General features: G+C 56.4%; 1 protein-coding gene across 1 annotated transcript; it reads left to right on the top strand.

The window, feature by feature from the left end:
- The first annotated feature begins 1,226 nt into the window (after positions 1-1,226).
- On the top strand, positions 1,227-11,076 carry CA4 (carbonic anhydrase 4). Its single transcript, XM_033183785.1, has 8 exons — positions 1,227-1,461; positions 6,907-6,960; positions 8,119-8,274; positions 8,975-9,120; positions 9,238-9,336; positions 9,601-9,667; positions 9,822-9,985; positions 10,760-11,076. The coding sequence occupies exons 1-8, from the start codon at positions 1,404-1,406 to the stop codon at positions 10,952-10,954; spliced, it is 939 nt and encodes a 312-aa protein (XP_033039676.1). The 5' UTR covers positions 1,227-1,403; the 3' UTR covers positions 10,955-11,076.
- The last annotated feature ends 1,730 nt before the right edge of the window (positions 11,077-12,806 follow it).

Below are 12,806 nucleotides of genomic sequence, written 5' to 3'. Positions count from 1 at the left end.
AGGGCTGGTGATTACATTATACAGTGGTGTTGATAATAGAGCCCTAAGCCTGGCATGGACCCCCCCTCCCCTCCCTCCTGCCTCTTTGTAGGATCAAAGCTGCTCCCTGAGGTTGTGTGATCCTGGGCCAGGAGCGGGGAGTCAGCCTCCACTCAAAGCAAGGAGGAAGCGTTTTTTGCCTGAATCCTTCTGGGTGAGGCAATCCCCCTTCAGAGGTCCCTAGCCCAGGTTAGAAGGTGGATAGAGACTGACAGGTTGGCAGCGGGTGGGGAAGTGGCTAAACCAGAAGAGTCCAGGTCCACTGCCGGGTTCCCTGTTCCTCTCCCACACCCCAAACTGAGCTTCCCAAACTCTCACAGAAGCCCCCACCCTCTGTGGGACACAGAGGACCTGCAGTAGCAGGGGGCACAGCGAAGAGAGGAGACAAGAGGCAGCTTGGGGGCGCTGCGGGGATACCCCATTTCCCCAAATGTTGGAGCCGCCCTTAAGGGAACTTTCCCTGGACTCCTCTGGAGATCTTGGCAAATGGGAGAACTAGGGGTACATTCAGATCCCAGTCTCTTCTCTTCCCATCTCATCTCTCCACCTGGGGGGCTCAAAGAACCTAGCTCCTCCCCTTTGACCCCATCAGTTTCTCCTTCACCGAGTCCTCTTACAATCCATTTCTTAATTCTGCCCCCTCAACCCTCCCTGCTCATCACATAAACACCAGCAAGGGCAGTTTAGGGACAGCTTTGCTCTGTGTTTGAAGAAAGGTCTTTGGTCTACTTAGAAATTAAGTTTGGAGCAGCCTGGGAGGAAATGGAAGAGATGAGACCCAGAGAGAGAATCAATGACCACTGCCTGGGAGAGAAAAGAGAGGCTCTCTGCGGCCACTGTTTCAACAAACGGCATCACACGCCCCTCAGTCTCTCATCTCTTCGAGGCTATCTCCACCGCCACCCCATCCCAAGGCCATTCCCATTCAAGACCACTGCGCAGGGGTGGCGCCAAAATGATCGAAGTCATCATTGGGGCACTCATCTTTGTGTGGGTCAAGCACTTTGTGGTGTCGCGTCCCTGTTCCCAAACCAGGGACCAGGAGTAGGATGGGGGAGGGGCAGGGCGCCGCTTCTGAGTGGAGAGGACGCGGAGTGGGTGAGGGGGCCTAGTGCACAGGGCAAGAGGTGGCAGGTCGGGGCGGGGGACCGGGAGAGCGGAGGATTTCAGATGAGGGACAGGGGGAAGGTGGGGAGGGGAGGGCAGGCCCTGCCAGTGGGAGGAGCCGCCTCCCGCGTCCAGCTGTCGGGGCTCCCTCGAGTTGCTGCTCCGCTATAAAACGCAGGCCGGCAAGATCGCTGCACCCGCGGCGGCCTTCTCGGTGCGCGACCCCCGGCCCGGAGGCCTCTTTGCTGTCGCGCAAGATGCGGATGCTGCTGGTGCTCCTGGCTCTGTCCGCGGCGCGGCCATCGGCCCCTGCAGGTGAGCTCCCGGGCTCCGGCCCCAGGTGCCCCTCGGCGGCCCCCTCCGTGCCCCCAGCTCCCGCCCCGCAGAGTCTCCCCGCGGGCTGCCTGTGCGCGTTGGCGGCGCGTGGGTCCCGGGTTGCGTGTGCGCCGGGGGCCGCGAGGGTGCGGGAGGACCGAGCAGCGCGCGAGCTTGAGTGTGCACACGCGTGTCCGCGGCGGCCGGGGGAGCGTGTGCACGCGTGTACGCGGTGAGGGTGTGCGCGTGGCCGGCGTCCCGGAGCAAGACGAGTTGGGAGTCCCTGATAAGGATGCTTCCCAGGCTGGGCGCGGGTGTTCCCGCCTGTAATCCAAGCACTTTGGGAGGCAGAGGCGGGTGGATTACCTGAGCTCAGGAGTTCGAGACCAGCCTGGTCAATATGGTGAAACCCCATCTCTACCAAAAATACAAACATTAGCCAGGCGTGCTGGCACACGCCTGTAATCCCAGCTACTCGGGAGGCTGAGACAAGAGAATTGCTTGAACCTAGGAGCTGAAAGTTGCAGTGAGATCACGCCACTGCACTCCAGCCTGCTGCACCGTCTCAAAAAAGAAGAAGAAGAAGAAAAAAAAAGGATGCTTCTCAGACCGGCCTCAACGCAAGCCTTGTTTTCTCACCCAGCGTCCTCCGTCTGTCCGTGGGTTTCCGTCCGTCCTGCTGGGACTCAGCGTTGGGCAACTGCCCCGCGGCCAGAGCAAGGGCGGTGTGGCAGGGTCCTGGGAGTCGCTCTTCCCACCTAGGTTCCTTATCCCTGAGGGTCGCAAGCTCCCCTGGCCTCCCTAGCCCCCAGCGCTGAATTGGGAGCCTGGTGGGGCGGGGCGGGGGGTTCCGGAGCCCCGAGGCCTCTGCGGAGCCGGTCTTTCCGGGCAGGGTGATTTTCGTTTAAAGATTAATGGTGAAGTCGAGCTCTTAATTATTCCTCTAGGTGGGAGGTGGCAGGAAAGGCATGTTAATGTTTGATAAGGCGCTAAAGGCGCTTCAAGCGGCTGGGCACAGAGATCCGATCCTGGAGGCACCTTCTTTGCAACCCCAGACCCCACCACCAGAAGACCCCGTCTGCCGGTTTTCAGCCCAGCCACCCCTCGGATGGTTCTTGGGGTCCACGCAGGCTGAAACCTCCTCTCCTAAGTTAGATGCTCCACCCTCCAAGCCGCGGAGTGAGGGGTGAAGGTGTCCTCTGCACAGAGGAGCCAGCGTGTGCCCTTTGCAGCAGGGACTGGCTGAGCTGTTGTAGAGGATCCAGTGGCACCTTGCAGCCTCTCCTCCCGGCCCCTGGGGGAAGAAAGAGAAAAAGCAGAATGTGAAAACTTTTATTTGTAGGGTTAGACACTGGAAACTTACTAAGCAGCTAGACAGTAGAAAGAGAAATGCTTTGCAGTTCGGGCGCTTTGTAGCTGTGTGGTCTTGGGTAAGTCACTTCCTTTCCCATTTGCAAAACAGGTGTAGTCATTCTGACTTCAGGGGTTTTAAGGGTTCGAATAAAATAATGGATTTAAGTGCTTAGTGCAGTGCCTGTGCGGCACGTGGCCGGTGCTCCATATACCACGTTTATGGAGCTCTCCCCCAAGCCTGGGGACAGTGTCAGGAATGTGTCTCAGCTCATCCCTCACACAAGCTGTGATCTCCTTTAGTGCCAAGGCTTTCTGACCGGGACCTGCCTTCCATTCATCCCATAGGGGACTCAAGCTGAGAAGGGACCAGGTTGCATATGGAGACCCCCAGAGCATCTCTGTCCATTGAGACAGGAGGACGGGAGAGGATATTTGGTCCCCTTCAGAGCCCCAGACCCCTGGCCAGGAGCTGCTGAGACTTTGCCCAGGACACACTTGGGTTGTGCTGAGCTGTTTTTCAGGATTATCCCCTGTCCCTCAGAGGGGGAGGTGGGGTGAGCAAGGTCCATTAGAGACGCTTCCTCAGCCATCTTGAAACAAGGGGGAGGGGTGGCAGGTCAGTCAGGGTGGGGGGCAGTAGCTGGGTGACAGGCGACGGGCTCTCAGTCTCTAACCTGTGGTCAGGGTGGATGGACTAGGTAGGATGTGGCACTGGACACTGAGACCTATGGGTAGGTAGTCCCTCTCCTTCCCAGGCCCTCTTCAGAGTGACCTCAGTCAGTGGGCTGGTACTTATCTGCAAGGGTGGCCCTCTCATTCAACGAGGACAAGAACCTGAGTGGTGGATGCTCCTGCCACCAGCACCCCACCCTCACTCCACGGACATGGACCGGACCCCTGGCCTTGACTTCACCACCATTATGTTTTCCTGGCTTCTGCTTCCTGAAGAAGGTAGTTAAAAGCACGTTCAGCTAAGCAGGTCAAAAGTCTCCATGATTAAGACAGTGGATCAGCGGTCACCACTACAAACCTAGGAGCTGCGGCCAGAACAAGGGAAGACCAAATTCCTAAGAAAAGCTAAGCCTGGACCAGATGTGCCCCAGGGAGGCTGTGAGGCGAGTTACAGGGGGCTCCACCCTTCACAGCTGGCTCTTGGGGACACTGGCTTGAGGAAGGCTTCTCCTGGAACGGCTGCCCCTGTGGCCTCCAGTCAGAGGAGAGGCCAGCCCAACTTTCAAAACCCCTTCTGCCTTCAAGACCTCTTCGGGTGGGGACATGGGAGGATTATGGCAAGGAACTGTCATGGTGCAAATGCCCTCTGATTTATTATCTCCTCAGTCACCAGCACTGGGAATTTGGTGGCTGCGCCTGTCAGAGGCGTTTGAACCAGAGTGACTCCATTTTGGGTGAGGGCTAGGAAAATGAGGCCAGAATTTGCTGGGCTGCATTCTCAGAAAGTCAGACATTTCTAGCCTCTAGATGTTTATGGTTAACGGAACAAATTAATAATGTTTACGACACAAGACCCAGACTTGGGAAGGTCCAGATACCCCGATATATGGAGACCAAAGGCATTCCTAATTTTGCTTTAAAAATAGTAATATCGGCCGGGCACGGTGGCTCACACCTGTAATCCCAGCACTTTGGGAGGCTGAGGAAGGTGGATCATTTGAGGTCAGGAGTTCGAGACCAGCCTGGCCAACATGGTGAAACCCTGTCTCTACTAAAAATACAAAAATTAACTGGGCATCGTGGTGCATGCCTGTAATCCCAGCTACACAGGAGACTGAGGCAGGAGAATTGCTTGAAACTGGGAGGCGGAGGTTGCAGTGAGCCAAGATCACGCCACTGCCCTCCAGGCTGGGCAAAAGAGCGAGACTCCATCTCAATAATAAAAATATCGATTCTTGCATAATATAGTAATTAAGAAAATTAATCCTTTATCACAAACCCCTGTAGCAGAGCACATGTCCCCATGTATACAACGCATCGGACGTGTTCCTTCTGTGACTTTTGGGAATGTCCCGCTCTGTCTGTGGAGTAGCTGTCCTTTCACCACTGTACTTTTTCTTGTTTTTTTTAAGGAAAATTTGTATTTTAATTATTTTTATGTACCGAAAACTCAACAGTGTACATTTAACCCAGTTTAGTGGCAAGTTCTTTAGCCTTTGCCTGTTGGAGCTTGGCGATATGAGCCACAGACTTGGGACCCAGGACATTGCCGCCCCAGTGACAGCAGATCTCATCGTATCTGTCATTGTAATTGGTCCTGATAGCTTCCGCCGGCTTAGCCAAAGCGCCTTTGCCTTCCGAGTTCACCTGTGTGAAGGCGACAGTCACCACTGTACTTTCTTAATAAACTTTCTTTTCCTTCGCACCACAGACTCGCCCTGAATTCTTTCTTGTGTGAGATCCAAGAACCCTCTCGGGATCTGGGTCGGGACCCCTTTCCTGTAACACGCCTTCTGTCAGGGGAAGATTGTGGGGCTTGGAATGTCCGATAACTCTCCTGTGGAGACTGAGCAAAGGCAGAGCGGGAGCTGGAGGTTTCAGAGCTCTGCCCCACTGCTGCTGGGGCTTGAGTGGCAAGTGGGGCTGGGGATGGACCTTCAAGGGGAAAACACTGCAACTCTGAAAAAGGTGATGCCAGCAGAGCAGGAGAGGCAGTGATCAGGGCTGGGAAACTCCAAAGCCCAAAGCAGCTCTTCATGGCCAGTTTTCCCGGGGATGCTCCCTCATGGCTCCTTCCCCATCCTGTCCCCATTCCAGGGACTCCGCCCTGGCTTAGACTGCAAGGAGATGGGATTGTGGAGGCAGCCCAGGCAAGAAGGGAGAGGGCGGATGAGCTCAGAGGCCTCAGCTTTGACTGAGTGGGAACCGTGCTTTTCTTAGGAATTTCCTCATCCTGAGTTCTTTCCAAGTCATTTCATTTCTCTCCTCTCTCTGCCCCTCCTTGGCTTTGGCCATCTGCTCCCAAAAGGAGGCATGGGGATGGGGGTGAGGGGGAAGGAAGGAGTTGTCGATGGGATTTTACCAAGTGCCAAGCTGCCTGAAACCTCATTTAATCCTCCCCACGGCCCTATGAGGTGGGTATGTTTGTCTCATATTACAGATGATACAACTGAGGCTCAGAGAGCTTAAGGGGCTTGCCCCCAAACCCATCTAAGGCCCCTGAGCGGCTCAGCCAGAATTCCAAGCTCTGGATGAGATGTTCTGTTCGCCCTGCTGGTGCAACCTTAAAAAAAATTAATAGACTTTATTTTTAAAGCAATTTTAGGCTCACATAAAAAAAATCAGCAGGAAGTACAGAGGGTTCCCATAGGCCCTTCTGCCCTGCATGCACTTTCCCCTCTTATTAGCATCTTGCATCCATGTGGGACATTTGAGGTGCAGCCTTTTTTTCAGAGATGCTGGGTTCTATTGCTCTGAGGCAGAGCCCTCAGCCTGGCCCCAAAGACCAGGACTGTGGGATTGGGGGGCAGGGGAGAAAGCCTGGCTGCTTTCCTCCCAGTGGGAGCTGTGAGACACTAGCCAAGAAGGGATCTTAGTAACACACAGTGGGGTAGGGTGGGGGGGAGGCGGGGAGGCATTCTGGTGAGGGACCGCCTAATCTCCTCCCTCATCTCGGATCTGGGAAGGCTGCCCGGCTGAACCTGAATCTATTGTCCCAGGAGCGGAGGCTGGGCTGAGTCCTCCTCTTCACCTCTCACCAGAGTCTCCCTTCCAGGGAGACTCCCTTCCTTGGGGTGGGGGAGGTAAGCAGGGAGGAGGCGGCTGGTGACCAAGGAATGAAATATCCAGGCCAGCCCCACGTTAGAGCTGAGTGGCCTCACAGGGGTTTCCTGGAGGGCCGGTGGCTGCTTGGCCTGGCCCCACCTGGGGAACAGAGCCCTACACCAGCTGACCTGTTGATCAGCCCTGCTTAGTTTTTGATTGAGTTTCCCTAGGTCCTCGATGCTACTGCCAGGAACACTCCATCCCAGCCCAAGGGAGGGCTCCAACCCCAGGGGTAGGCCCAGCCTCTAATCCTTCTGTGTGTGGGAGCAACAGGACACACACACGCACACTTCACACCTTTCCTCTCTGCTCCAGAGTCACACTGGTGCTACGAAAGTCAAGCCAATTCCTCCAACGACACCTGCTTGGGTGAGTACAGCCAGTCCAGGGAACTGCTGTTTTTGCATGGTGGGCACCACACAGGCCGAAATGGAGACCCCAGAAGGGTGGGAAGGTGAGGGGTGATGGTGGCCTCCCAGGCAGATATCAATTCCCAGCACACACACACACACACACACACACACACTCTCTCTCTCTCACACACACACACACACAGATATACAAACACACACACACACACACACAAGCACACACTCACACACGTGCACACACACACACACACAAACCCACACTCTCACACTCACACACACAAACACACACTCACTGTCTCCTGTCCTGGTGCTCAGGGACCAGGGAGTGTAGAGCAGCCTGAGTCTTCACTGGCACCTGCTGCCACCGAGAGGGCATATTCCTTGTGGAATGAATTGGCAGCAGCATTAAAGGAGGAAAGGCATTTTACTGTTTCCCATAACAAAACCGGGAGTTGCTTCTATTCCAGTGACACCCCTTGCAGGGGGCCTAAGCGATGGTCCTTTATGCTTTTATTCGAATGCTGATCAATTCGAATGCAAACCCTGCAGTCTGCTGTGTTTTGGTGACTGAGCAGTGCGCCCGCTCCTGACCCTGGCCCTCCTGGTGTTGGGGTCACCAGGGTTCGGGGAACCAGCTCCTCCAGGGCTACTCCTCTCCCTCCCATTCCTCAGATGATACTCAGCACCCTTCATCAGAAACCCCCCATGGAGTCCCACTCCATTGCTTCCAAAGCCCTCTCCATCCATCTCCTTTAAACTCTCTGGCATCCCAGGGAAGCAGATTATCTCCGCAGTTCCCATTTTACATTTGGGAAACCCAGGGCTTGGAGAGGTGATGTGCACCACCTCATGAAGTTGTCCCTACCCTGGAGCTCACAGCCAACAGTTGGCAACCCTGTTCTCATCTTGTCCCACACCAGGGCTAGACTCCCCAACCTTGCATGTGTGTGTCTGTGGAGGAGGAGGAGGAAGGCTCAGGGAGGGTGAGGGCGGAGTTCTGAGCTGAGCATCCCTGAAGCACAGCCTTCAGACCACCTCAAAGCATTGCCGTGTGGGAACTGAGTGGGTGGGCCTGACTTCAGTGGGGCGGTGGGGGCTACACTTTGGTGCCAGGCACCCCTGGCACACTCGCAATCCACCCTATCTCCCTGCTCAGTACCAGGCAAGTGGGGTGGAAACTGCCAGAAGGACCGCCAGTCCCCCATCAACATCGTCACCAGAAAGGCAAAGGTGGACAAAAACCTGGCACGCTTCTCCTTCTCCGGCTACAATAAGAAGCAAACGTGGACGGTCCAAAATAACGGGCACTCAGGTGGGCTGGACGGAGGCCCTGGGCAGGCCTGGGCAGCCGAGCTCCCCGAGGACTGAGAGGACAGGGCTTCCCCCGGGAGGGCATGCCAGGCTCAGGCCCATCTGTGCTGCGAGGGGGCTGAAAATCCTATGGGGGAGGACAGCTTTCGAGAGGAGAGAACACTCTCGTATGTTTTCGGTACTTTCGTCAGACCAGTCTGGGATGGGGGGAAGGAAGTGTTCCAGGAAGAAGGACATGGGCAAAGCTGCGGAGGCATGAAACAGCTCAGCACGTTCGGAGAACTGCCAGGAGCTCTGTGTGGATGAAGAACAGAGAGTGAACCCAGGCGGAGCCCAAGCAAGGCCCAGGGGCAGCTGGGCTGGGACCCAGGGGCAGGTCACCCGGGCCTGAGGAGTTTGGACATTACCCCGAGGACACCAGGGCACCACAGAGGAGGTGGATGCAGAGGAGGCACCAGGCCAGAGCTGCAGTTTGGGGCAGTGGAGGGTGCAGGAGGGGGGGAGACAGGCAGGGAGGCCAAGGAGGAGGCCAGGGAAAGGTCCAGGGCTGTCCCAACCCGCCCCACCCCTGCAGGCCAGGACCAGAGCCCATGAAGGGTGGGAGGCAGGAGAGAATGTCCCATCTGGGTGAAGCTGGGATGAGGGCCTGGAAGAGGCTGAGGGAGGCCGGTTCGAGGGCTCTGCCCCTTCTGTGCCCCCAGTGATGATGTTGCTGGGGAACAAGGCCAGCATTTCTGGAGGAGGACTGCCCGCCCGGTACCAGGCCACACAGTTGCATCTGCACTGGTCCAACTTTCTAGATAAGGGCTCTGAGCACAGCCTGGATGGGGAACACTTTGCCATGGAGGTGAGGGCCCCTTCCGGACTGGGACCTTGTCTGGGCTCTGGGTGTGCACCTGCCTTGGGCAAGCAGGGTAGTCCAGGTCCTTCATAGGTTGCCTCTTCACCTCTCCACCCCCACCAGGTGCACATAGTACATGAGAAAGAGAAGGGGACATTGAGGAACGTGAAAGAGGCCCAGGACCCTGAAGACGAGATCGCGGTGCTGGCCTTTCTGGTGGAGGTGGGACTCCCATTCCTCACCTCCCAGGGAACCTGGAGCTGAGAGCTTCTTCCAGGATCCAGAGACCTGGGACTCCAGCGAAGCAGGAGGGGGTGGGGAGACTCCAACTTCCGCCTTCTAGGGTTGCATGTTCCTGGGCCAGGTGGGGAGCCCAGAGCCTCAATCCCAGAAGCTGCCTGGCCTTCCGTCCCCAGATCAGGAGAATGAACTGGCCACCACCACTGGCTCCCTGCAGACTCTCAAGACCCTTCCCTCCCTTTCCAGGCTGGACCCCAGGAGAACAAGGGCTTCCAGCCGCTGGTGGAGGCACTGTCTAATATCCCCAAACCTGGTGAGTCAGGACTGGGGAGAACAGCGTGGGGTGAGGAGGGGATTCCTTCCACAAAGGAAGGAGTGGGTGTGCGGGGAGCTGGGCTCTCAGAGTGCAGGGGAAGTGGGGCTCCTTCTCCCACCCTCACGGACGGTGTCCTTTGCCCCCACCCCAGAGATGAACACCACGATGGCAGAGAGCAGCCTGCTGGACTTGCTCCCCAAGGAGGAGAAACTGAGGCACTACTTCCGCTACCTGGGCTCTCTCACCACACCGACCTGCGATGAGAAGGTTGTCTGGACCGTGTTTCAGGAGCCTATTCAGCTTCACAGAGAACAGGTGCACAGGGCCCGGGGTAGGGCACAGACTCCCACTGCCTGGCTCCCCAGAAATTATCCCTCTGTCTGCCCTGAGAAGGATACGGGTGGGGAGCCCAGGGAACTGAAGTCCATTGTTAATCACGGACATTCACTGAAGACAGGCAAGAAAGGCCTGAGCCGTTCCATCACCAGACTGGGGGGCTAGACTGGAGGCAGGGGAAGGTGGAATCATTCAGAAAATGGTGCTAGGGTTTCTACAATGAAGGAGGCTCTGGGGAGACAGCAGTGAGTCCAGAGGGCCCAAATGTCTGCCCTTGCACTACTTCCATTCCAAAACAGTGGTTCTCAAAGTGCGGCCCCTGGACTAGTGGAGTCAACATCATCACCGGGGGAATTGTTAGAAATGCTAATCCTCAGAGCTACTGAATTAGGAGCTCTGGGAGTGGAGCCCAGGCCTCTGGGGCCCAACAAGCCCGCCTTCCAGCTGATGCTAACGCATGCTCAAGTTTGAGAGCCACTGTCCTGTAGTAAGAGTGACAAGAGAAACAGGCATTGCTGGCCCCCTGCGGTGTGAGTGAAAGGAAGCCAATGGGCGCTTAGCCCTCACCTCTGCCACGCACCTCATTTACATCCCCTATTCTTATCATCGTCACGACCACCTTGAGAGCCAGAGGTTCAGAGCCCCTCTTTCCTAATGAGGGCTCCCAGGTCAGGACGAGGTGCCTGCCTGAGGTCACACGGCAGGGAGTGCAGCTCCCCCTGCCCCCATCCGCTGAGCCCGTCGCTTTCGCAGATCCTGGCATTCTCTCAGAAGCTGTACTACGACAAGGACCAGAAACTGAACATGACGAACAATGTCAGGCCCCTGCAGCGGCTGGGGCAGCGCGTGGTGCTCAGGTCTGGGGCCCCGGGTCAGCTGCTGCCCTGGGTCCTGCCTGCCCTGCTGGGTCCCACGCTGGCCCGCCTGCTGGCCAGCTTCCTGCGATGATGGCTCACTTCTGCACACAGCCTCTTCCATGCCTCAGCTCTCCAAGTCCTGGGCTTCCAGTCCTTAGGCTTCCCAGGTGGAACTTTAGGCATGATTAAAATATGGACATATTTTTGGAGAAACCTTTCTTAAGTGTGTTTTTAGCTTCCCACAACTACCCCACCCTGTCCCCCTCCACCCACCCCTGTTCGGGGTGGGGGGGGGGCTTTAAGGCCAGAAGATTTCTCCTGAGCAGGTACCACCAGGTGTCCCCACTCTCATTCTCTGTGAATTCTGTGTCCACACCCCACTCCCTTCTACCGGGATCTGGACCTTGGAGAGATGCTGAAGACATCCTGGAGTTTCATCACAGTGGAAGCTAGAGGAGTTCCAATCTAATCTCTTCATCATATAGAGGGGGAAACTGAGGCTGAGAAAGAAGAGGCTGGGGCCGGGCATGGTGATTCACGCCTGTAATCCCAGCATGTTGCGAGGCAGAGGCAGGTGAATCACTTGAGCCCTGGAGTTCAAGACCAGCCTAGGCAACATGGTGAAGCCCTGTCTCTATAAAAAATACAGAAATTAACCAGGTGTGGTGGTGCACACCTGTAGTCCCAGCTACTCAGGAGGCTGAGGCAGGAGGATTGCTTGAACCCAGAAGGTGAAGGTTGCAGTGAGCTGAGATTGCGCCACTGCACTCCAGCCTGGGCAACAGAGTGAGAGAGAAGAGGCTGCTCAGCTGGCTGGAGGCCACATAGTGAGGCTAGGGCAGAGCCCTGTGCCTCCTGCATGGAGGCAACCCCAGCCCTGTGTGTTCTCCCCGTGCTAGAGGTGAAAGGGTGTCCTGTGTGGGGATGGCCTAGGCAAGGTGGGTGACAGGAAGTTCATTTGTTTGCTCAAATATTTATTGAGCATTTATGCTCTAGGCACTGGGGATATGGCAGAGAATAAAAGACAAAAATGCCTGCCCCCCTGGAGTTCACAGTCCAGTGGAGAGACAGCCCATAAATGAAGCAGATACGTTGCCTAACAGATCGGGAGGCAGAGAGTGCATGGGAGAAAGAGAATTCAGGGCAGGGAGCCGGGCACAGTGGCTCATGCCTGTAATTCCAGCACTTTGGGAAGCAAGGCGGGCAGATCACCTGAGGTCAGAGGTTTGAGACCAGCCTGGTCAACATGGCGAACACGGTCTCTACTAAAAATACAAAAATTAGCTCCGCGCGGTGGCAGGTACCCGTAATTCAGCTACTTAGGAGGCTGAGGCAGGAGAATTGAAACAGAGGTTGCATTGAGCCAAGATTGAACTACTACACTCCAACCTGGGCGACAGAGAGAGACTCCATCTCAAAAGAAAAAAAAAAAAAAAGAATTCAGGGAAGGGAAGGTGGGAGGCCCTGGGGGAAGGGGAGGCTGGGAGGAGGCCAGGGAAGGCGGCCTCTGGAGACTGCAAGTGTTGAGGTGCGGTGGGAAGGGCGCCTTCGGGAGAAACAGCAGGGAGAAATAGAGGGAGGGGGGGAGGAAGCGGGGACAGGGGAGGCAGGAGAGCGAGGTGGGGGGCATTGGTTTGGAGCAGGGGAGCTGTAGAGGTGAGGGCAGAACGCAGGGACAGTTCAGAAGCTGCCACAGTGCCCAGGAGCTGATCTGCTGATGGATTAGCAGTGACATATGAGGGAGGGCTCATGGGGGTGTCCAAGGGTGTGGGGCCTGGTCCCTTGGGACTTGTCAGGAAGGTCCCCACTGCAGCCGTGATTACATCTCTATCTCTAACGGGTTGTTTTCCCTCCTGCAGCCCCGAGGGAAGTGGAGGGAGAGGACCTGGGAAGAGGCTGGTGAGAGGGGGTCCAGGACACCAGAATGAGAAGGAAAGAAGGGG

This window comes from Trachypithecus francoisi, unplaced genomic scaffold (assembly GCF_009764315.1).
Source record: "Trachypithecus francoisi isolate TF-2019V2 unplaced genomic scaffold, Tfra_2.0 Lachesis_group20, whole genome shotgun sequence".
Lineage (NCBI taxonomy): Eukaryota > Metazoa > Chordata > Mammalia > Primates > Cercopithecidae > Trachypithecus > Trachypithecus francoisi.
Note: the sequence above shows the minus strand (reverse complement) of the source record. Positions and strands in the feature narration are given on the sequence as shown.

What these genes read in the sequence shown, in the direction of transcription:
- CA4 (XM_033183785.1), top strand. Translation starts at nt 1,404, where the DNA reads ATGCGGATGCTGCTGGTGCTCCTGGCTCTGTCCGCGGCGCGGCCATCG. An exon ending in GCGGCCATCGGCCCCTGCAG is followed by an intron (nt 1,462 to 6,906) that starts GTGAGCTCCCGG and finishes TCTCTGCTCCAG; the next exon opens with AGTCACACTGGTGCTACGAA. An exon ending in CTCCAACGACACCTGCTTGG is followed by an intron (nt 6,961 to 8,118) that starts GTGAGTACAGCC and finishes CTCCCTGCTCAG; the next exon opens with TACCAGGCAAGTGGGGTGGA.